This window comes from Notolabrus celidotus, chromosome 14 (assembly GCF_009762535.1).
Source record: "Notolabrus celidotus isolate fNotCel1 chromosome 14, fNotCel1.pri, whole genome shotgun sequence".
NCBI lineage: Eukaryota > Metazoa > Chordata > Actinopteri > Labriformes > Labridae > Notolabrus > Notolabrus celidotus.
The window spans coordinates 10,384,046-10,406,314 of record NC_048285.1 but is presented as its reverse complement, the minus strand read 5'-3'; the positions used below and the strand labels follow the sequence as shown (position 1 = coordinate 10,406,314).

The window sequence follows — 22,269 nt, the reverse complement described above, 5'->3', positions numbered from 1 at the left end:
GATTGGATTATCTTGGCAACAGAGATTGCAGACCTGACAAGGCATACAATTTATGAGGAGTTTCTATTTTCTAAAAATAATACAATTGTTCAGTTTCAACATTTGATATGTTGTCTTTGCACTATTTTCAATTAAATACATATAAATTTAGATTTATTGCTCATATATCCAAAGTCTCCCACCCTCACTCAGACATTAATGCTGAATGGACCCTTCTTGTTCTGACAACTAAACTGAAGATGTTAAGCGGTTGTGACTCAGCTGTCCCACTGACTGCAGTTACACTCCTTAATCCTGTCTGATTTTGATGCAATGAACCCAGATCAACTGTGATGCCAAATGCAGCGCCTTACATTTACTTCACCTTCCTGGAAAGTATGGATTTAAATGAGGCTGTGTACATAGACAGAGAAACACATGAAGTCCAGTAAAAAAGAAAACAAAATCTTTATTATTTTATCTAGAAGAACAGGCTTGTTTGGAAGGATGTGGGGAGTAATAATTAGAGAAGTAAAAGCAGCCAAGGAACAGGGCGGAGTTGAATAGACCCGGGGTTGGGGCTTAAATCTTCATTTCTGTAGTTATGCAAGGGCTCCCATTGGATCCCAAGCAGGAAGTACAACTGGCTCCTGTTGCATCACTTCAAGGACATCGGGGGTTAGGTACTTTTTGTCTACGACCACCTCATACACGTACTCGGAGAACCAGTCGTCCGTCATAATCAGGTAACCTGTAAAGACAGAGCAGATAATCAAATTAAGATAGATTGTGATTAATAGGAAACTGAAACCAAACTTTGTTTATGTTTTTGACCCTGGGTGTGAGCTGGACTGTAGGTTTTTGGTTGAATATCTGGGTACCCTGGGTCATGACTTAGTAGACAGGCAAAATGAGTAATGATCAAGGAGCACTTGAACCTCTCTATTTAGAACTGGGTCCAGATGACAACCAGTTCTAACAAGTTTGAGCCACTGACACAATTTGTCTTAATACTTAACGGTTCCCTTATCAACTTAGACACAAGCTCAGCCTTGAGAATTGAAATGTGTATGTGATTTCCTGTACTTCCGGAGCCAGCCTCAAGCAGACACTCGATGAACTGCGGTTTTTAAAACTTCTGCATTGGCTTCAAATCTTGCAGCCGGAGGTTGCCACTTGGCGGGAACACTGCAGCTGTTGGCTAGGAGGCTCAAAGTCCACCTCTTTACCTCACACTAGCTAGACAGCAGTTAGGTTGACTTCAGCATATCCAACATGGCACCCGTCGCATTAGGCTTCAAAGTAGGGCTTCAGAAACAGATAGGTGAAGTCACGGGTACTACATTAATTATTTATACAGTCTATGCTTAGACCTTGTGCCTTGCAAAACAGATGACGTCATGTATCGCAAAGGCAGTCAGAGCAAATGAAAAACAAGGAGAAATCAAGGCGGACAGGAGACAAAACCGAACAGCAGTTTGGTGAAACGATGAAGAGTCCTCTGGAATGTCCTAGTTTATTTTTTAAATACAATGGCAAAATATACTCAGAAAATATCTCTTTAATGAAAACATGAAGGCATTTGCAAGAGTGTTTTCAAGCAGGACTACCATTAAGAAGGAAAAATGGTTTATTCAAAATTTCTCTCTTGAATATAGTCCTCTCAGGAATTGAGGAAAGACATGTCAACCTATTAGTGTACATAAAACCTTAAAATCGCCAACAATCCTCTCAGAGCAGAATAGTAGAATAACATTTGTGCTTATTTACACCATTTATTTCTTCTCTTTACTGCTTGGAATAAATACATTGAAAAATCAAATAAATTGTCAGTGTAAACATATGTTAATAGCCTCAAAGTGCTCTGGATCACTAAAAGTTGCGTAGGGACAGAAGGGTGGATGGAGAGAAAGGGACCCCACCCCTCATGGCTTCTATTTGCTCACCCTGCTGCGCTGAATGTGTTTAACGCATCTGCCATCACCTCCCGACGCCCACCCTGATAAAAGCAAACAATGTCTGCCGCTCTCTGCATCTTTGTGTATGTAGTCATACAAGGTCAATGTAGCTGAATCCTGGGTGATTATAAAAGTGTACCCTCATTTCTCATTGTGGGATTAAACTAACACTGTTAAAGATGAAATGGTACTATAGCTCAAGCTACAAAATAAACACATATTTGAAATGAACGCCTGTGTGAAAGCCTGGGAGTGAGATTTCCTCTCAAATATCAACAAAACCGACACATGTAGGAAGCTGGATAAGAACTTGCATCCCTGACAGACACAAGTTACATTTGACTCTTATTTCATAATGTCCCTTCACTCTTCTCCTTCTCTGCATCTCTTCGTTCCCCTTCTCATGTTTTCAGAGTTAGGTAAATGAAAGCATTGCTCCTGCTGCCAAGCCGACTTATCAAAGACGTCAGGGGAACCACAAGAACGTGCCACAATTCAAAACAATGTGCCAGGGATGGCGTGCCTATTGTGTATATGTGTTCTTCCAAGTACGCAAATCTTAAATGGCACAATGCCTGGTTCTCACTGTGGTATCCGTCTGTGTGTTGATGTAAGCCTTCCTGGAACTCGCGTGTTGGGTGGCATGTTTTGTGTGTATGTGTGTGAATGAATGTTGGGTGTCATTATTTGTTTTTAGGGATAGGCTTACTGTCCTGTCCTCAGAACAGATGGATGTACTGTAGGCTAGAAGAATGAATAGCAGCCCTCTTGCTTTCCCCCTTAAGGAGGAATCCCGAACGTGGGTCTATCACAGGACAACATGAATCCTGATGTTTGTAGAAAGTACATTTTTAAAGGAAAGTACAAAGAAAGAAAAACTACACCTCTGTGTCTAGGTCCATATTAACTTTGTAAAGCAATTCATACCAGCATCTTGATTTGGGAATCAAATGAATGCAATGAAACATACTTTATGACGTTGACTTTGAGATTTACTGTTCAGATAAATGCTGCTCTGCTACAGCAGTGTGGTCTGACACCATGACTAAAACCTGGTTTTTACTTCTGCATGCATGCAATGGCAACTCCAAGTGTAGTGTGATAAATCAGAGCTGATGAAGATGTCTGATTACAGTGTAGTAGGGATGTCATCAATTAATCCAGTATCGATTAACTGATTGTTAAGAACTTGCTCAAACACATTTTTCGTTTTGATTTTCTATCACGTGGAACAAACATCATGTGGTCTTATATTTCGTTCAGCTTTTAGTGAGGCGTTTTACGTTTAAAGTATGTTTTGATGTGAATCAGCTGGTTAGAGGTATTGCATTCGGCATTGTTTTTTTAAATGGAAAACGTCCATGTTTTTTTTCCAAATGATTAATCGATAATTGATCGGTAACATTTCCAAAGATTGATCACGGAAAATACTTGAAATTTATATTCCTACAGTGTCGCATTCTCCAAAATATTACTTTGCCAGCTTTTGTGATGCGATTGCCTACTGACATTCGTCTTATTAGCTGCACTCGTATGCTTAGCTTGTAGGTAGCAGCTCACATATTCTTACTGTTTATATCTTCTGACTTGTCAACAGAGCTGTCAGGGAGAGTAGTAGCAAAAGCTGTGGTGTAACTTTAGGCTGCCAGAAGGGACAAAAAAGGCTGACCTCCTCCAGTCGATTGGTTGATTAGTTGGTTCCTGAGCTCTCGTCGGGCCAAATCTCGTTAGTCGGAAAATCGCACGTATTGCTTACATAGGACAGAAGAGCTTAATCCATTATTCGCAGGAATGGGAGGGAGACATTTTATTTTAAATAATAAGAAGGTTGAGTGTAAACATTGCTCAGGGTAAAGGATAAACATGAGCGATGTTTGTTTCTCAGTTTGTCTGCAGTAGGATGGTTTGTCTGTTTCGTGCTTAAAGCTTGATTGGCTTAAAGTATGAACCTGTATGAAGTGGAATATTTCAACATGCTTGGTCTTCTAACATTATAACATTAGCATCATTGTCGACAGCTGGTTGCGAAGGTCAGTGCTCAGATTTCAACCTTATTTTTCATTTCAAAGTAAAATATTGATTTATTTTAACTTTGACTTTTAAACTGTGAAATATGAAATCTGCATTTTCTACTTTGGTTATTAATCACTGATTCCAGAGTGATACCCCGTAGTTATTAACACTGATTCATTAATTTCATTATAAACATCAGTAATCATTATAATTATTATTCACCAGTTCAATTAATAACAACCGAATAACAACAAAACTAAGTATGGCCTTTGTTGTGGGGCTCTTCAAGAATAATGATGAATATAACATCATGAAGGAGATATCAAACCTTTCTAAACCCTTAAAACACATCTTACTTCCTCCCTCAGCTTCACAACTATTACCACTTTCTTTTTCTTTTCTTTCCAAATCATCTCTTCACCTCCTTTCTCATTGCCTTCATTCCTGTGTCTGCTCTTCCATTTCTCCTGCATGCTCTCGTGTCCTTTCCTCAGCTTTTGTAAAACAAACAAAGCCCCCAGATTCCCAAGTGCACACCACTTCCTGAACTTTTGTTCTCATACACATTATTAATGTGGCTGCAGACAAAGCTGGGAGGCCTTGGCCTTTCCTATCTGCTGGTGTTTGTGGAATAAGAGAAGCTTGGAATACATTTAAGTAAGGGCTTTTCAAATGTTTTCCCAACAGTCACTTTGGTTAGCGGGCTAATGCAAATATTGTGAGTATGTCTGTGTCACTCACAGTGCACAGGCTGACCTGTGTGTGTGTGTGTGTGTGTGTGTGTGTGTGTGTGTGTGTGTGTGTGTGTGTGTGTGTGTGTGTGTGTGTGTGTGTGTGTGTGTGTGTGTGTGTGTGTGTGTGTTTTGCCGGGCAATGAATGGCTGACCTGAAATAAGCCTCTTACACATTGCAATAACGTAACAGCGCTGGAACGGAGTCCCGCCATCACTACGCCTTTGTACTTACAACACTCAAACCTGAAACGGTGTAATGATGACGTCCTAGTGTGGTTTATTAACACACGGTGGGAGCGTCACACAGCCCTGTCGTGCTCTGCCAGCTCCAAGGCTATACGTTGCCACCTTTTTCCCTCCATACCGCCTCAGTCACTACCTCTAAGGGAGGATCAGAGGTGGAACGACTTTGCTCCACCATGACGCCTCTTACTTTACAAACTGCAGACAGGGTGCAAATATTCCAGGTGCAGGCAACCGTTTCACACTAATCTCAGCTAGCTATGCCTTAGAGGCAACAATCAAGTTAAAGGAGGGACTGGGTGTTCAAAATTCATTTTCGGTTATTTTCACAATATAGATAAAACTATAAATGTGTTGTGCAAAGAAGTTAAAGTTTATCACACATGCAGTGCACTTGTTTCTTTGCAGCAGTGCCTTTATCCCCTCTACTGACATGTATTCAGGCAGTGAGTAAAAGAAAGGCTTACAACACCTTAACCGTACGGAAGACCAACCACATGTTCTGACAGAATGGAAAGGGAACAAAGTTAGATCCTTGTCTGACTCTTATTGTCCACACTGCGCATGTTGTTCTCTTTCTGTGAGGATGCAAAGTCACATCTGATTGTAATCTGCAACACGGAGCACAGCAAAGCTCCCTTCTGTTGCTGGTATTCTCCACTGGGCCCACCTTCTTTCACCGTCTTCCTTTAGTCCACTACAATAATGAGTGATTTGCAATCTGAATGAATCCACCTGAATGCAGCTGTAGGCTACACTGTGGTGTGTTTGGTTTAGCTAAAGCAAAGAGGACAGAATCACCATCTTAAATAGTTGTAATCATAATTTCAAAACTGACACGTCTATAGTATTAACATATAAATGCACATATGCAATTAAATGTGCTTTATATTTAAACCACAGAGTAATAGACTAAAACAAAAGTTTCATAATGTGTTACCTTTGTTCCCACGATCATCTCCCCAGGAGTTTTCCACCCTCCACTTCTCGTAGCCGTCTTTCCCGTCCTGAAGGAGAGAAACACACAACATGATTGGGAGATAAGAGTGAGAAGCCGAGAATGGAGGAAGGAGAGTGTCCCGACAGCTGGGGTTACTTATGAGGGGGGAAATTGACATCACTACGAAAAACTGAAGCTGATTAAAGCAGCATAAACACGTAGCGAGGCTTTGATACATAACACCCTGGAAAGCTCTGAGTGTGTGTGTTCCTGTTGGTTTGCTTGTATATGAGCTGTAGATTTGAAATTAGATAAGTGAGCTGTCCCACACCTGAACTGTGTGTTTTGTTTGACGGTACCTTGTCTGTGACAGCAGTGAGAATCATGGCGTGGGTCATGAGGGAGTCTCCATAGATCAGTCGCTCTGCCTTGGAGAGGTTCTTCACAGAGATTCCAAACACAAGCTCATGGTTGAACCTGCAAATGCAAACAAATCACACTGAATACAGAGTTGGAACTTTGATATATGTGTCGTAAAATTCAGTGTATAAAACACCCCGCTATATAAGTATAAGTCCATTTACAATTTACCATTTATTAACACTTTCCTAGTCTGTCTGACAACTCAAAGCGCTTTTACACACTACTTGTCACATTTACCCATTCATACCCATTCACTCACTGATCGTAGAGGCTGCTATTTAGTGAGGAACCATCAGTATTAGCTAATCTCATTCGTACACATTCACTAACCGCTGAACAACAGCGAGCGCAATTTGGGGTTCAATGTCTTCGGCACTTCGGCATGTGACCGCAAGAGCTGGGATCGAACCGCCAACCTTCCGATTGATAGACGACTGACTCTACCCACTGAGCCACAGCAGTCCCAATTGCAAGGCAGACCAGTCTAGTGGCCTCACTTTTTACTCACTGCTTTTCTCCCTCATTAGGTTATCAAACATTTACAGAAAACGGTGGTAGAATATCGAGTGAATGAATCTTGGTCCTGGTTTGATTAAAAAGACTTTTCAATTTAAGACAAGAGACCAGCAGAGGGGGTCGATTTGAGTCTCATCAAGTTGGTCGAGGGCAGTGGGTCAGTTCCTATTAATGCAGCTGTAGCTGTGTTCAACTACTGTACAGGTAGCTGGCAGGGTGGTGATAACAGATGGAACTAGAAAGAGCTTTACGTCTACATAGAAACTGTGTTCCTGCTTGAAGACTTTCTTTGCATTTAGCGACATGCAGTTTAAACCCTTTTTCTCTGCGTCTCATATTCCGGATTACATGGTAACATTTCTCTGCGAAGATAGCAGGAGGATTGTGACATCTACAAAAAGCCACAGTCAAAATCTCAGATGTCTGGTATTCTGCATGTGCTAACAGCTTCTCTCTTTTTCACATGTTGTTGAGCAGGACTGTAGAAAGAAGGCTGCATTATGCACATCAGCCTCCTTCCAATTATGATCTGTCGGCACCAGCAAGGATCTGTCTGGAAGCATCTCTGTTACGGCCGATCTTCCAGACTTATGGCACCAAGCTGGTTTGGTTCAGTGTGCAAATTAATGCCTGGCGCCAGCAACGCAGACAGAGATGCTTCCGAACCTGCAGGGCAGAGATAAGCATCTTTCCCCTACGGAGAGACTGACACCTTATAAAGGGAGATAACGGCTGCTGTTGCGATGTGAACCTTGCATTACTGGCACAGATAAGACTTGTGTGCCAGATATTAGCCGGCTGTGTGGTAATAACATTTGAAATAATGAATTCATTACTTATTTTATTTATTTTTTCTTTAAGTTCCATTTCACTTCTCAGAGATAAAAACTGAAATCATGGTTGCTGTTTTTCAGCTGCACACCAGCGTCTTTACAGGCGTCAGCAGAGAGAGAGAGGATATTATTTACAAGTTAATCAATACAGGGTGGCATTATTTTTGAGTGACATAAAAAAGTCAATAATATATTTTGTCCCTGACTAGATGTGACGTATGGAAAATCCTGAATCAATATGATGCCTTACCTTCACAGTTACGATACACAATACACTCATTTCAAAGAGGGCACAACAAACCCCAGATGTTTCTAAATAATACTCACACATTCAAGTCATTAATGCCCAGCTTGCCATGGAAATGTTTTCCGACATCACAACCAAACCACACTGCCTAAGAAAAAAAGAAAACACAGCAGGCATGTAAGATTTATTAGGTCCAAACGTGCAGACGCAGTCAAATGTTATTGTCTCTACACTTGTGTCTGTTTTCCAAAACCTACCTCCCCCTCCTTGATGGAATCAGCCGCGGCCTTTTTAAGCAGCTGGATGGGCTGATTGTTATACAGAGTGCTGCGGCCACCAACCATGTTACCTAGAAACTCAACACTGTACAGCTTCCCGTAGGGGTTTTGGGGTCTAGGGTCGTTCACAAGGCAGATCTTAAAAAAGGAAGAAAGAAACTGAGGTTTCAAACAGTGTTCAATGGCAAGCTATACAGCATATGTGATGTGTTAAATGGTTCTCATACTTTGTCCTGAATGTTGTATAAGGGCTTGACGTGCTCTCTGTAAAACTCCTGAGGGGTGAGGGGTCCCATGCGATGGAAGTTCTTGTCCTTGTCTCTGTACTCCCAACAGATAGTTTCAGGAGGGCTGCCAAGACACACGCTGGCTACCCGGAACACCTGCACAACAAAATGAAAACATCAACATTTGTAACAAAGTGATGGCATGTGAGCTGTCCATGTTTGAGTTGAACTCATATTTCACATTTTAAGTTGGTAATTCATTCTAATCAGGTGTGCAGAAAATAAATGTAGCAAAAAGGTGAATTGGAAAAAGCAATTGAAAACATCAGAGGTGTAGTGGTCACATAGGTTGGCGATTCAATCCCAGCCCCTTCACATGAAACTTGCTGTTACCTATGTTGCGACAGGCCGAGGCTTATACGTTCATACCTGATCAAAGAACTCACTGCTGTGCCTCGTGTTCTCATCTAACTAACAATGTTTGTCCTTGTATCAACTCATCAGTCAGTGTGTGCATCTCTATCAACACCCCCACCCCCGATTTCCCTCCCTTTCGCCTCTCCGCAACACAACTCAACCGTCCACCTTTTTAACATCCTTCCATTTCCCCATTTACACACCACACCCTCCCCCGCCCCCCTCTCCACATGTGGCTTCCTGTGGCGCTGAAGTTCAGACTGGGTTTGTGTGTGCAGAATCGGGTTGTTTAGGCTGTCTGTCTATCTGGCTGTTATATTGGAATTGGAATTTCCCACTTTTGCTTTTCACCCCTCCCTACTGCCGGACCTGGCTGATGAGTTTCCTCTCAAAAGGCAGCTGAGAAGGTGTTGAGATATTGAGATGAAGCACAGCGTCATGTTGGTGGCTGAAATACATTAAGCCACACAGAGAGCACTTCAGTGAGTAATGATCAGACTATAAAGATTAATGGTGAGACGTCACACTTTTACTGCCTTGGATGTCACTAAGGCTACATTTACAACAGACTACATTAAACTTCTTTTATTGATTGCAGCTTCTGGTGTATAGAAAAATAAAACTTTGTCAAGCTTTATATTGAGCTGACAGAAGCATTCTTTTTCACTCTGCCTGGAGAAATAGAGCAGCCATGGCAGCAGTTTTTCATGCTAAGTCAACACATTGAATGCCACTTCATAAAGATTACATTCTTGGTTCCCGGTTTGTAAAAACTGAGCCTCATGAGTCCAGTATTCTTGGCCCACACATTTCTAGCACATAGAAAAATAAGAGATTTAAGTTAGGGTTACAAAAACACAGTGGCCCCTGCTTCATCACAAAAAAAGTTTACATTCACAAAAGTACAGACACATAAAAATACACATGTCAAGTAGTCAAAGGCATTAGTTGAACTCTTAACCCACCTAAAACATTTTCTTACAGGATCATAATAAAAATTCTTCCACCATTCTGTTTATTTTTAAGACTGTTAATTACCAGTATGACTAAAATGATGTCCCCATTTAAAACAATGTAGTCCTAAAAGAAAAAAAGAAGCAGACAAGAAACTAACTAACAGAAAATGTCATTGCTGGTTGCTGTATTTGATAAGCTAATCACATTTAGATTTCAATTTATTAAAATTTTGGGTAATTTAATTGTTTTTTAATTGTATTTTACACCCATAATATAATAAAATAAATAAATACAAATGATAAAATGAATAATAAATAATATATTAAAAAATACAAAAAATAAAATTATTATTATTTGCAAGTTATTATTGTTTTTATTATTAATTCCATACAAGTCACTTTGTCTTCATGTCATCAGTATCTAACGGAAGATCCACCTTAGGTCTCAATGCTGTGACAAAGCACAGAGTGTGTTATGCTCCTTATGTTTCATAGCATCTGTGCTCCATTGTTGACGTGATGACATCACTTTGAATTGTTAAAAATGACAAAAATGACAAAAATGAACCTATCCCCTGGAGTTAGGATTGATAGTAACACACCTAAGTGTTTGCCAAAGGCAGTGAACAAGAGTGCATTAGGATAGCACCTCGGTTTCCTAGAAAGTGGTGGTGCTGGGTTAGCAGGAGGCCTTAGTTAATCCATGTACTACCTGTGTGGTCCACATTATTCTATTTGTAAGAAATATAAATGTAATAATTATTGAAAAAAATAATGTCTTATCAATGTACATAAGGGTTATGATTTAAGAATTAATTGTATAATAATCATTGGTATTGTGATTTTGATGTGTCCAATGACTATAATCAAAACCACAATGTGTAAACGGGTTATTAAGGCCCAAATACTGCAGAGATGTTAGGGTCTGCAGGTGGCTGGAATCCCGCTCAAGGCAAACTTAGGCAGAACATATGCCTTGTTTGTACTCTGTGGTCAATTTATAACTCTTGTCCAAAAACTGGACTTGTGAGTGTAAGCAAATGACACCATACAAACAGTTTGGATAAAAATGAGCGAGGTTTTGATTAAACTTCCATGTTTTGTAAACACGCAACACATGTGGTCATTGTTAAATTCTAACAATAGTGAAAAGAAATTCAGAATGTGAGTGGACATCTCGGATTTGGCAAAGCTGTCGCTGCGACCCTCAATGGTGACATGTACTGAGGGAAGCCCCCCTCACACTGATCAACAAATCCACTGCGCCCATGGCCAGCAGCACTGACCCTCAGAGACTGTTCCTTCCTGATTCTGATGGCTGTCTCATAAATTAATGTCCAAAAAGCCGCTCTCCTTGCATTCAGAGCCAAGACCAGAACCGCACATGGTGTTTCTGATTCCATGACGCAATGGAGCATGGAAGGTCTACAGTTGTGGTGTGAGGGATACCATCTGTGTGCACTCATGTGTTTGAAGAACTGTATGGCCATGTACAGTGTGTGTGTGTGTGTGTGTGTGTGCGTGTGCGTGTGCGTGTGTGTGTGTTGCCTCTACTCAAGTGAAAGTAGAGAAACAAGGACACACATTAGATACAGAATGAAACAAAAGACTGACTTTGAAACTGAAACTTTTGCAGTGTATGGATTCGGTCATCCTGAAAGCTTCTATATGAGAAACTTAAGTGCTGTATGAAATAACTGCAGGTCCAAGTTAAAAGGAGGTAGTTTTCTGATGCAGAGGTATGACATTCATTTGATTTGCCAGGTTTTAACCGATGTGGCTAACCAGAGTTAACGAAAAGAATTAAATGAGAACATGCACAGGGATCCATTTAAACCAGGTACACCATAGGTACAGTGAGTGGAAGCAGAGATGTTGGCCCCGTTGCCTGTCATGGGAGAGTGAGGGGGTCTGATGTGATGAAGTGCAGGGTATAATAACATCTGCCAGGTAAGGAGGATGGATAGCATCACTTCCACACATGCAAACTAGGACTGACACTTTGATCTTGAGAAACACATGTGCACAGAAAGATGAAATGATTGTGAACATGCAAAGGAAGCTAGTTCTGCTCATTGTGAGGATCCAAGGAAAAAAATATGGATGGTGTAAAGTGAGTGGGTTGTTATAGCAGAGGAACCCCTTTAAAGTTCAGACAGATCCCTTCCACTTCCCTTCAGGGTTATGCTCAGCCTCTCGGTACATCATCTCTTACGTAGAGTTATGAAACAACAGCAGACAATTTCGAGTCTTGTGGATCAGGACTCCATGTGGGTCAGTTGCTCAGTAGATGGGATTAAAGGACATTTCTTAGACTGACTTTGGTAATTCTGTTTACCAGACCATTTTTAATCATCTTTTTTTGTTTGTTTCCTGATAATAAACAAATTATTCAATCACAAAAAGGGAAAGAAATCATCCTCAACTGAATATAACAAATTCATTATTCACTTTATAATAAAATCACACAAATTCTCAAGTTGAAGAGCATGGCTGGCACTAATTCACTTATACAGTTTCAATTTTAATAATACAGATGTTAATATTTGTACCAAGTGGCAACCTCCAGTCTCAAAATATGAAGCCTGTGCGGAAGTGTTATAAACTGAAGTTCAACAAGCGTCCACTTGAGGCTGGCTGCAGAAACACCGCAAACCACTTCACACCAATTCAAAAAAGACGATCTTTGCAGAAGAAATAAATAAGTTTACAGCCTGGTTAAAAAAAACGGCTTCGGTCTGAAGAGCTTATTTATCTATCGGCACACACTGGGGGTTAGTTATTTTTATAACGTAACACTTCAGAAGATATTAAGAGTACAAGTTTTGCCCATTCAAGGACATGACTTGACTGACAGGAGGGAACACTGTAGCTGTTTGCCAGGAGGCTCAAAACCTGCCTCTGTACCTCACACTAGTTCGCCCGCAGTTAGGTTGAGTTCAGTATTTCAATATGGTTCCCACCGATGATTGGTTTTAAAGCAGCGCTCAGGGGGACGTCACGATCCGTAGCTATTCAATACTGTCAGTTATATACATTTTGTCCTGAAGGAAAATTTAATTCAGGTGAAAAAACGCATTTGGCATTGTTTTTGACATGGTAAACGTTTATGTTTTTTTAAATGATTAATTGATAATTGATCGTTAACATTTCCAATGATCCACCACGGAATATACTTGAAATTTACATCCCTAATACAAATACAAAAAAATATTGTTGTCATCCTGTTAGACATTAATATTTTTATTTTAGTTTTCAATATACAGCTGCTCTCTGTTTAGTCTTATTTAATTTCAGTTGATGAATTAGAATATGCATGTTGGTCATTTTAAGATCAAAAGCAAACTGAAAATAATACTCTTGCAGCTCGACTGTCCATGTGTTGGGTGTTCTTTTGACCAAGTCCTCAATTACTACTTGGCTTTGACAGAGTGGCGTTTCACAAAACAAACCAATTCCAGGTGGACAAACAGAGACAATGACAACCCTCCACCCTCCGCTCTGTCGTGCTGTGCGGTGGGAACAGTCTTTACTGTTGCACAACATGTGTTTGTGTGTGGGTGGTGATGGCTGGGCATCCATGAAGGCACATTGAGATGCAAGCGACTGTTTAAACAAGCAGCTATCCAGCAGCAACCAAGCAATCAGCTCACAACAAAGGCTGTTGAACCGGAGCCCTTCTCTGTGTGAAGCATATCAATGGGAGGCTGATTGACTGACTGTATGTGCAAACACACAGGAAACAGAAATAAGGCTTCTCATGTGGCCGACAGAGCGCTACCTTTCCAAGCCACTAAGAACACATTGTCTGCATGTGACTGGATGTCACTGCATGCATGTTCCAAACGTAATACATTTGCCTACAATGAAGGAGCTTGTTCACCTTTTCATTCATGTTTTGGAGTTTAATTTATTTTCAATAAGTTCTGTCTAAAACTAAAAGCCTATCTATGCACTATAGTGTCACCTGTTTGACTAATAAACTTGTATATCAAATAAAGTTATTCTGATATTAAATCATAAACTGTATTTTTTTAATCAAAAATAACTTTTTAGAGAGTGATAATTAAAGCATCATGACAGAGATTTTCATAGAGCTAATCCCTTGTATGAAGATGGTACGTAGATTCATACCAATATGTGCCTCTCAGAAGAATATCAACAACCTTAACTCAAGACTTGAGCCAGGCAGCTGGACCCTGAACCTTGTACCTTGACCTGAGCAGTTCATTTGACAACTCGAAAACAAACACTCTGACTTTGGCATCACTACAAAAAGATTTCATGTTGCCATTCCCAGTGATTTATTATTCAATAGCCCCCTCTTCTGGTCAAAGGAGAACTGTGCTACAACACTGAAAAAAGGACATGTACAGTCTTTGCAGTCAGATACGACTGCTCTGCCATATCTTAAAATACTTGCCAAGTGTACAATGATTTTTGTGTCATTGTTGTAAATCAATGATGTTTGTTGTCGAGCTGGAAATTAAAATAGTGATTTTTCAGTCTTTCCTATTTACAAGCAATAAAAGGGAAAAAATAAAAGAAACGCCTCTCGATACAAAACATGTCATTCTTACTCTATCAGGGACTATATACATCTTAATGATCCTAAAAGATTTCATTACCTTAACACCTCTTTGACAGAGATACAAGGAGTGCCAGTTGGCCTAACAGTTTACACAAACATCCGATATAGAGGATGTAGTCCTGGTTGCAGCAGTGGCTGGTTCAACTCCCCGGCCACAACCCTTTGCTGCATGTCTTCCCCCACCCTCTGCTCCACACATTTCCTGTCTCTCTATAGTTGTTCTATCAATAAAAGGCAAGAGTGTCCAAAAATAACCCCAAAAAAGCCAAACAAACAAAAAAAAACGAGAATGACATTGTTGTTTTGGATTGTATAAGACTTTAGTGGTGTAACTTTGAAAGTTGCCTCAAGTTGTTGAAGTCTGTACTGGTCTGTACTGATACAGGGTAACTGGACTCTGTTAATACCGCACTCCTCTGTCATGTGATCACTCAAAGCACTTGTACATTACATATCACATTCACCCCTCTACACCTCATGATGGCAGATGCTGCTATGTGAGGAGCACATTAGTGTTAACTAATCCCATTCACACATCAATAGCACAGCACCGGGGGCAGTTTTTGGAGTCAATTGTCTTGCAAAAGGACACTTTGCCACGTGGATAAGAGACCTGGGATCAAACCCTGAGAGACAACAGACTCGAGCCACAGCCGCCCCCTAGTGTGCCTTTTCATTTTTTATATTTGAACCATAAATAATATCTTATTGTTTTACAAATGATGGCAAACCCTGCGGCAGTTGACCATTTAGGGATAAATCTGACTTCCTAACTTCCTCTGAAATCCATCAAGACTGATTTAATGAAACTAATGTAAAGATTGAAAAAGGGTAGCAGCTTTTAAAAATGAAACATCTAAGATGCATGTTGTCTCTCTTTGTATTCACAGCTGAAGGCTCTGATGATTACATGAATGGTCAACATGACTGAAAACTACCCCCAGTAGCTGGGACATGTCTCACCTGTAATAATTCAAGGAAGTAAGAGGTTCCCAAAGTGTGGGTCGGGACCCTCTTGGGGGATGTGAGACACAAATGGGGGGTCACGAGATTTCTTCCAGAATGCTTTTTTTAAATCTAAAAATAGTACTTTTATCCCATTAAAGTAAAAAAATATTAACAAAAATAGTAGCTAAACTTGCAATAAAAACCTTGAAAATAGAAAATGTATTGAGTCTTCTGCATTTCTTTTTGCCAGATGACTCCTAAGTTTAGGGTAAGTAAACAGTTAATGATCAAAAGCATCAGTAGCAGAAGGTTAATTCATAAAGGAACAGGAAACACAGCCTCATGCTCATATAGGTAGGCTCATTTCCTGCAGACCAGCTAAATGAAGCCACATTAAATCACTTTGAGGGACAGTGGGGGTCCCGAGTCTTTGGCACCTATGTTTTGGGGGTTGTGGGCTGAAAGGTTTGGGAACCCCAGCTCTAGTGAACAGAGGTCCCACTTCTGTGTGCTTTAAAAGGCTCTTGATCATCTCTGACACACGGCGTGGTGAACAGGTCACTGACTCTATGCCAAACAATTGAATGTGAGGTTTCAGTCTCACCTCCTCTATCATGGTGTCTATGGCATCAAACAGCTCGGCTTTAGTTGCATCACTGGCCACCATGTTCCTCAGTCTTAGGCAGTATTCCCTCAGCTGCAACATAAATCAACAATAGTGTTACCTCATTACATACATTTTCCTTTTATGTGTGAGCTTGGTGAGTTTGAATAGAAGGAAATGCGTTAACGTACCTTATGGTTAAGAATGTCATTCATTCTTCGAGAGGCCTCCGAACTGTGTGACTCTGGAAAGCACTTCTTTGGAATGACTCCATACTTTTCTGAACAAAGATTGACATATTTAGAGTGAGTAACCGCTCCACTATTTGGTGACCAAATATCTGTATCTGCACGAACTAATGGGTTTACGGGCAGTCATTCAGCATGAGGACAACTAACCGATGAGGTTGGCCAGCATGTCCCACTGTCCTCCGTCATTGGTTGGATTCGAGAGTAGGAACTGGACCAGGCGTCCATCTACTGGCTCCTTCCTTTGTGCCGTCTCCACACAGGCATGGAGGTAGTAGTAGCACCGCTCGATCTGTAGAAAACAAACTTAAACTAAATACAGAAATATGGACAGTGCAAAGAAACTGAAAGTGACTTCATACAGAATAATTTCTGTATGTTGGAGTATACAGAAGTGTAAACTTGATTTGGGCTTATATTTCCCTTGAAATCAAAATAGTATGTCTAAGTGTTTCAGCAGGGCCCATTCATTTGAAGAGTTATTCATGTTCCGGGTTGGAAACTGGTGCCCGGGAACTACCCTGGAACTAGAATTTAAACATACGGCGGCCTCTCTGCACACTCAGCTGACACACATGATGCATAGACACAGCTGAGCAGCCATCGCCGGCAGAGTGGCATGTGTGTGGTGGCTGTCAGCCTCGTAGTGCTACGTCCAGTACGGGTCTCCAGGCAGGTGTGGAAATGTTTCCACCCCTGATAGGCGGTGCGATGTACGTGTTTTAGGGATGGACCGAAAATGCAATGGTAGGGGAGACCGGGGAAAGTTGTAACATTTGTGTCTATAACTTTGAGCTCTTTTAACCCAGTGTGTTCAAACTGCTATACAAACAAGCTTCAAGTGTCTGCTAATAAATGGCCTTGAAAATGCCTGTGCAACACAAACAGAAAATGCATGGCTTAATCTCAAATCCAAGGAGTGAAATGTTACAACTGTCCCCGGTCTCCCTACTAATTTGGCATAATAATTTATTTCAGTGTCACAAGTTTTGTAATTAACTATGAAAATGTTGTTGTGTGTTGAATTTGTAAACTTTTTTGCTTTAACATATCAATTGAAAATGTTTTTCTTGACTTGCCTTTTAATTTCATAGTGTGTGATGAAGAATAAAGCGATTGCAGCAGTCAGAACTCTACATTGCTTTTATTTGATGCCCAGGGCTGTAAAAGGGTGTATATCTTTTTATCACGTCTTTATCTATAACCAGCTGTATGTCTGTGGCTGCCCTGACTTGTCAATGAGGGGATCAGTATCACATTCTTGCAATACTTTTGATTTTTCTGCCACTTTCCTTGCATTTCTTCTCAATTTAAAATTCCCCTTCATTAAAAAAAGAAAGGAAAAGAAACCTCTCTCTACTTATACATCTGTGGGAAAAAACAGAAGGCCTGTGAGAGACTGAGATCAAACATTTAGCTTTGTGTCACTGTGACGTCAACAGTAGAAGAGCTCTGACAACACCACACAAAGAGGGTTTTAGGTGGACAATAATGGTATAGTAGTACACTATAGTACAATAACACAGTAGCAGTGCACATACTGCTACGGCACAAGCACACACACACACACACTGTGTATTGACTGCAAAAGAACAACAACAGCATGCAACACTATACAACCTCAAAAAAGAAGATTCAGATGAAATCAATCTACACTGGAAGGAGATCAAACATAAAGTAGACCATGAAGAGTGAATAACCATGAGGAAGAGTCTTACCTTGTCCCAGAAAAACAGATACGACTGACTAAACTCAAACTCCTCTATGTTAAACCTTTTCATGAAGGGAAGTCGCATGACGTTGAGGCATGAGAAGATCCAACATCTCCCTGGTGAAAACAAAGATGATAAGAACAATCCTGAGTGGTTTGCAGGTAACATTTGTTTATAAAGACAGAACAAGTTGCATTGTTTGTTTCTTACCTGAGTTTTTCTGGTTGGTAATGGGCTTGCCCTCAGTGGGAATGGAGTGCTGAAAAATATGCACTGTATCCTGGACAGTCTGCCGGTGCAGACAGACCTCCAACGGGTCGATGCAGGTCGATACATTCTGGGCCAACAGGTAGCGTGGCTCAGCCCGCAGCCGCTTGAGGAAGGTGGCTACCTTCTCCGTACTCAGACCTTGAGAAAAAGAAAGCATGAGACAAAAGAAAACAGGAAAAAGAGATGGATGAAATACAGAAAGAAGGAAGTGCATGATTCATAGTAGAACAATGTTGACTGAAGACTTAATATAGCAAGACTTTCCCAGCTAGACAGTGAGGTTGCTGACTAAACATTAAATACGAGAAATTTCCTCCCATCTAAATGACCATGACTCATGTGTAGACTTTAGAGTTACAGACTTCCTCCTTCCCTTGTATGAGCACTTGGCTGGAAAACACCAGTTTAAGAAATAACATGACAGCACATCCTTTACATTTCCCCATTTTCACAATAGGAAGAATATAATAAGGTCATTAAACACTGGTGGAGAATGAAAGAGACCATCTAGAGTGCTTTCTAGTTGTGCTGTAAGTGATCCTGGAGAGCTGAGGGCCAACCCGACCTCACTGGTGTCCATTCATTTAGCTCCCTGTGTGATAAGAACACTCTTGAAAGCTTTACTAGTCTCCCTGGACATGCTTTTAGTGTATAAACCAGGAAGGCCTCTCAGATCCTCCAGCTCCTCTCTTTAAGCTGTTCCTCAGAGCAGAACAAAAACATTTGGTGACGCTGCTTTCAGCCACTACGCTCCTAAACTATGGAACAGCCTGCTGGAGGATCTGAGAGGAGCTGACGGAGATATTGAGACTTTTAAACGTAAACTAAAAACGGAGTTATTCAGTCTGGCTTTTATGTAGGGCTTAACAATTGTATTACTTACCTTTTAATGTAACATGGATTTAAATGTTTCTTTATTATTCTATTTTTCAAAATGTATTTATTCATTCATTTATTTTATTTATCTACTCAGTTTTATTGATATTTTTAGCCTTAGTTTTATTTTAAACTCTTATGCTTACCCCTTTTTAAATCTATTTATTTTAACTATTTGTATTCTTTATTTTGATGCTTTTACTTATTTTAATTACACATTTTATTGCTGGTGTGCATTAGTCTCTAATTTATTTGATGTTATTTTTATTATTATTTTCCCCTTATATGTCTTGCCATTGTTTTATTTCTGCTTCTTTCTTGTTTTTCAATCGCTGTAAAGCACTTTGGGTTGCATTTGATTTGTATGAAAGGTGCTATATAAATAAAGCTTGATTAATTGATTGATTGACTGACTGATTGATTGATTTGTTGATTGGTTGATTGGACAGGCAGACGAGGGATGAAAACAAACCTTGACTGAATCAAACTTGCACTGATGTGTGTTTGTAATTATGTTGAATAGGTTTACAGAGCTGTTAAACTCTGACAGGAACATTTCCTAGTCATGCATGCTACCTGGACTTTAACCTCCTCTTAGCTGTGCTCTCTTTTCCATCCACACAAAGTTGGGATGCAAATTAGGACAGAGCCACCGACTACAAACTCACATTCCAAGCATATTGTCATACAGAAACAGAACAGAGACCAAGTTACAGAACATTTCAAGAGAGTACCGGTGGGCACTCCTTTGCCAATGTAACTTTTTTTTTGGCTTGGGCACCAACTATTTAGATTCCTATTCAGTCAGGAATGTAGTTTGTCAAGTCATTCAACAAGTGGAGCCCTGAATGATGGGCCCAGGCATCCCAGTGGTTTTGTATGGCGAGGGGCCAAGCACGGGCAGCCAGGGTACATTTACACACCAGGGATTATTCAGTGGCTTTATATTAGATAAGCACTCCACTATGCCCTTCATGACAGTTACAGGACAGGGGAGCTGATGATAAATATAAAGTTCAAAGGTCAGAATATTGTGGTACTATTACGGTTCGTATTTTCAATGTACCTCACAAAAATAAACAGAAATACACGTCTCAGAAAAAAAATTGACTTACAAAACGAAACAATATTGATCAGCCCTAACACAATTTCAAGATTCAAGAAAGCTTTATTGCCAAAGTGAGCTCGCACACACAAGGAAGTTGACGTGGTGAATGGAACACTGGAAGGTTAGGACAATATAAATATAGAAACCTAAACACAATCCAAAAATTCAAAATAAAGATACTATCTGTACAAAGAAAGGTTTAGAAGTACTTTTACAGACATGAAATAAGTTAAATTAGCCTAAGCCAGAGTGCACATGTAGAAGATGAATATAATAATAAAGTATGTTATGGAATAAATTACAATATTGCACATGGTTATGAGGTATTGCACCGGAAATCAAAGTATTACACATGTATGTGATATACCACAGGATTCTTTAGTGTTTTATAGTATGATTGTTCATGAGGATTTAGACTGTTGAAACTAAACGTTAATCATTAAAGAGGTGAAAGCGTTAAAGTGATAAAACTGCTCTGATGAACCGAAACTATCACTGAGACTTTGACAGCTTCATTCATTACAAGCTAACGGTAGCACAAGCTAACATTTCCGGGCTCTTGTTGTTCCAATTACTGGTCGTCTTTATCTGTATTTGACTCAAGGGTGGGTTTCAGGACCTCTTTCACAGTCTGTCAGTAATATCTGTCACCGTTACCGGCAGAGATAAAACGAAAGTAAAGTCTTGCTATCAAGCTGCCATTAAACGCAACTAATGCTAACTTAGCAAGTGGACGTTAGCTGTTAGCTGTCCAGCTGTTAAACAGGCTGATCAAAGCTAGCGGAGACACAAACACTCACAGCAGACACAGATGAAGAAGATGACCTGAGTAATAAACTTACCGTTCTCCATGGTTTAAAAATGTCGAGGAACGTTGTCTGTGTTCCCGAAAAGTCTCTGTCTCTTTGTTTCTTTTATTCACCCACAGTCATTCAGTGGGTGCGCACAAGGTGCGCTGGTTTATCTCCTGACGGACTGGTTCTGACGTAGCGGCGGGGCGGAGTTCCAAGCTCACTGGATCAGGGGTTCCCAAAGTGTGGGTCGGGACCCTCTGGGGGGTCGCGAGATGTCTTCTAGAATGTTTTTTTTTTTGAGTTATCTAAAAACATTTATTATGTAAGGGATAATGTATGGTTAGCAGGTTTTTATGGGAAAAATAAACTGGACAGGGTGAGACAAGACACTGACGCGAAGCGGAGGGGCCTTGACCACCCTGAAGGACTGGACATGTGGACAGGCTCTGTAGAACCATGAAGCGGCCTGTGGTCCAGGATGCCACACAGGCCGGTCATTTTCAGTTTCTTTATAAGTCCACCTTTGTATTTCTGGTTCAAAGGGAAGGCGCAGAACAAATACTCATCAGTTTGGTAAAGTAGGCTTACTAAGCTGATTAGATATACATTTAAAACAAACACTGGTCCTAAATAGGCTATAAGGAAAGCTTTTAAATAATTAATGAGGTACCTCTAATGTGTTATGCAGCTAAAATAGCAAGTTTGAAAGCAAGTTTTTATTGTATGTAAAAAATGTTTGGTCCTTAGCTTGAACATATATTAATTAGCATGCCACGGTTTGGAAATACGTTTTTTTTCTTATTTCAAGTGCAGAAGTACCTGTTGGTTAAGTGCATAATAAGACTTTAATTCACAAGTGAGCAATTTATTAATGTTTTCAAAGTCTTTCTAAAAAAATTGTTTAAAAGTGTAGCCAGGCTGAGGATAAGAGAGTTAAACCAACACTATGTTACCTGACTGCCCTGCTTACAGTAATCACATTTTTGAAGAAAAAAAAATGTCACAAGATGAGAAGGCTCAATTTATACATCTTCTTAGAATTTAAATTCTATGATAGTTTATTATGTTAGTCTTTTGGTTGACAGCACAACGAGGGATAGTGGAGGATAGAGAAGGAGATACGGAGAAAGAACAGGATGGCGTTAGGAGAGAGAGCAAAAACCAGGTGAGAAAGTGGACAGGTATTTAAGGCTATTGAATTATTTTGCAAAGACAGTTTCTGTTTGGCACGCATTCATTGCAGTGAGACGAGTTTTGTCACCTGAGAATGAGTCACAAGTTCTTTGTATACTAATATGAACAATGCTAAGCAGTCTCCTTTCATAGTTGACTTCTGTCAGTGTCAACTCAACCT

At 40.2% G+C, this 22,269-nt stretch overlaps 1 protein-coding gene across 1 annotated transcript; it reads right to left on the bottom strand.

The window, feature by feature from the left end:
- Window positions 1-423: 423 nt before the first annotated feature.
- On the bottom strand, window positions 424-21,108 carry blmh (bleomycin hydrolase). Its single transcript, XM_034701318.1, has 12 exons — window positions 20,964-21,108; window positions 18,078-18,275; window positions 17,874-17,983; window positions 16,306-16,447; window positions 16,099-16,187; window positions 15,908-16,000; window positions 8,392-8,547; window positions 8,144-8,302; window positions 7,967-8,034; window positions 6,227-6,344; window positions 5,868-5,934; window positions 424-730 (listed from the first exon to the last, which is right to left on the bottom strand). The coding sequence occupies exons 1-12, from the start codon at window positions 20,971-20,973 to the stop codon at window positions 582-584; spliced, it is 1,359 nt and encodes a 452-aa protein (XP_034557209.1). The 5' UTR covers window positions 20,974-21,108; the 3' UTR covers window positions 424-581.
- Between the last annotated feature and the right edge of the window lie 1,161 nt (window positions 21,109-22,269).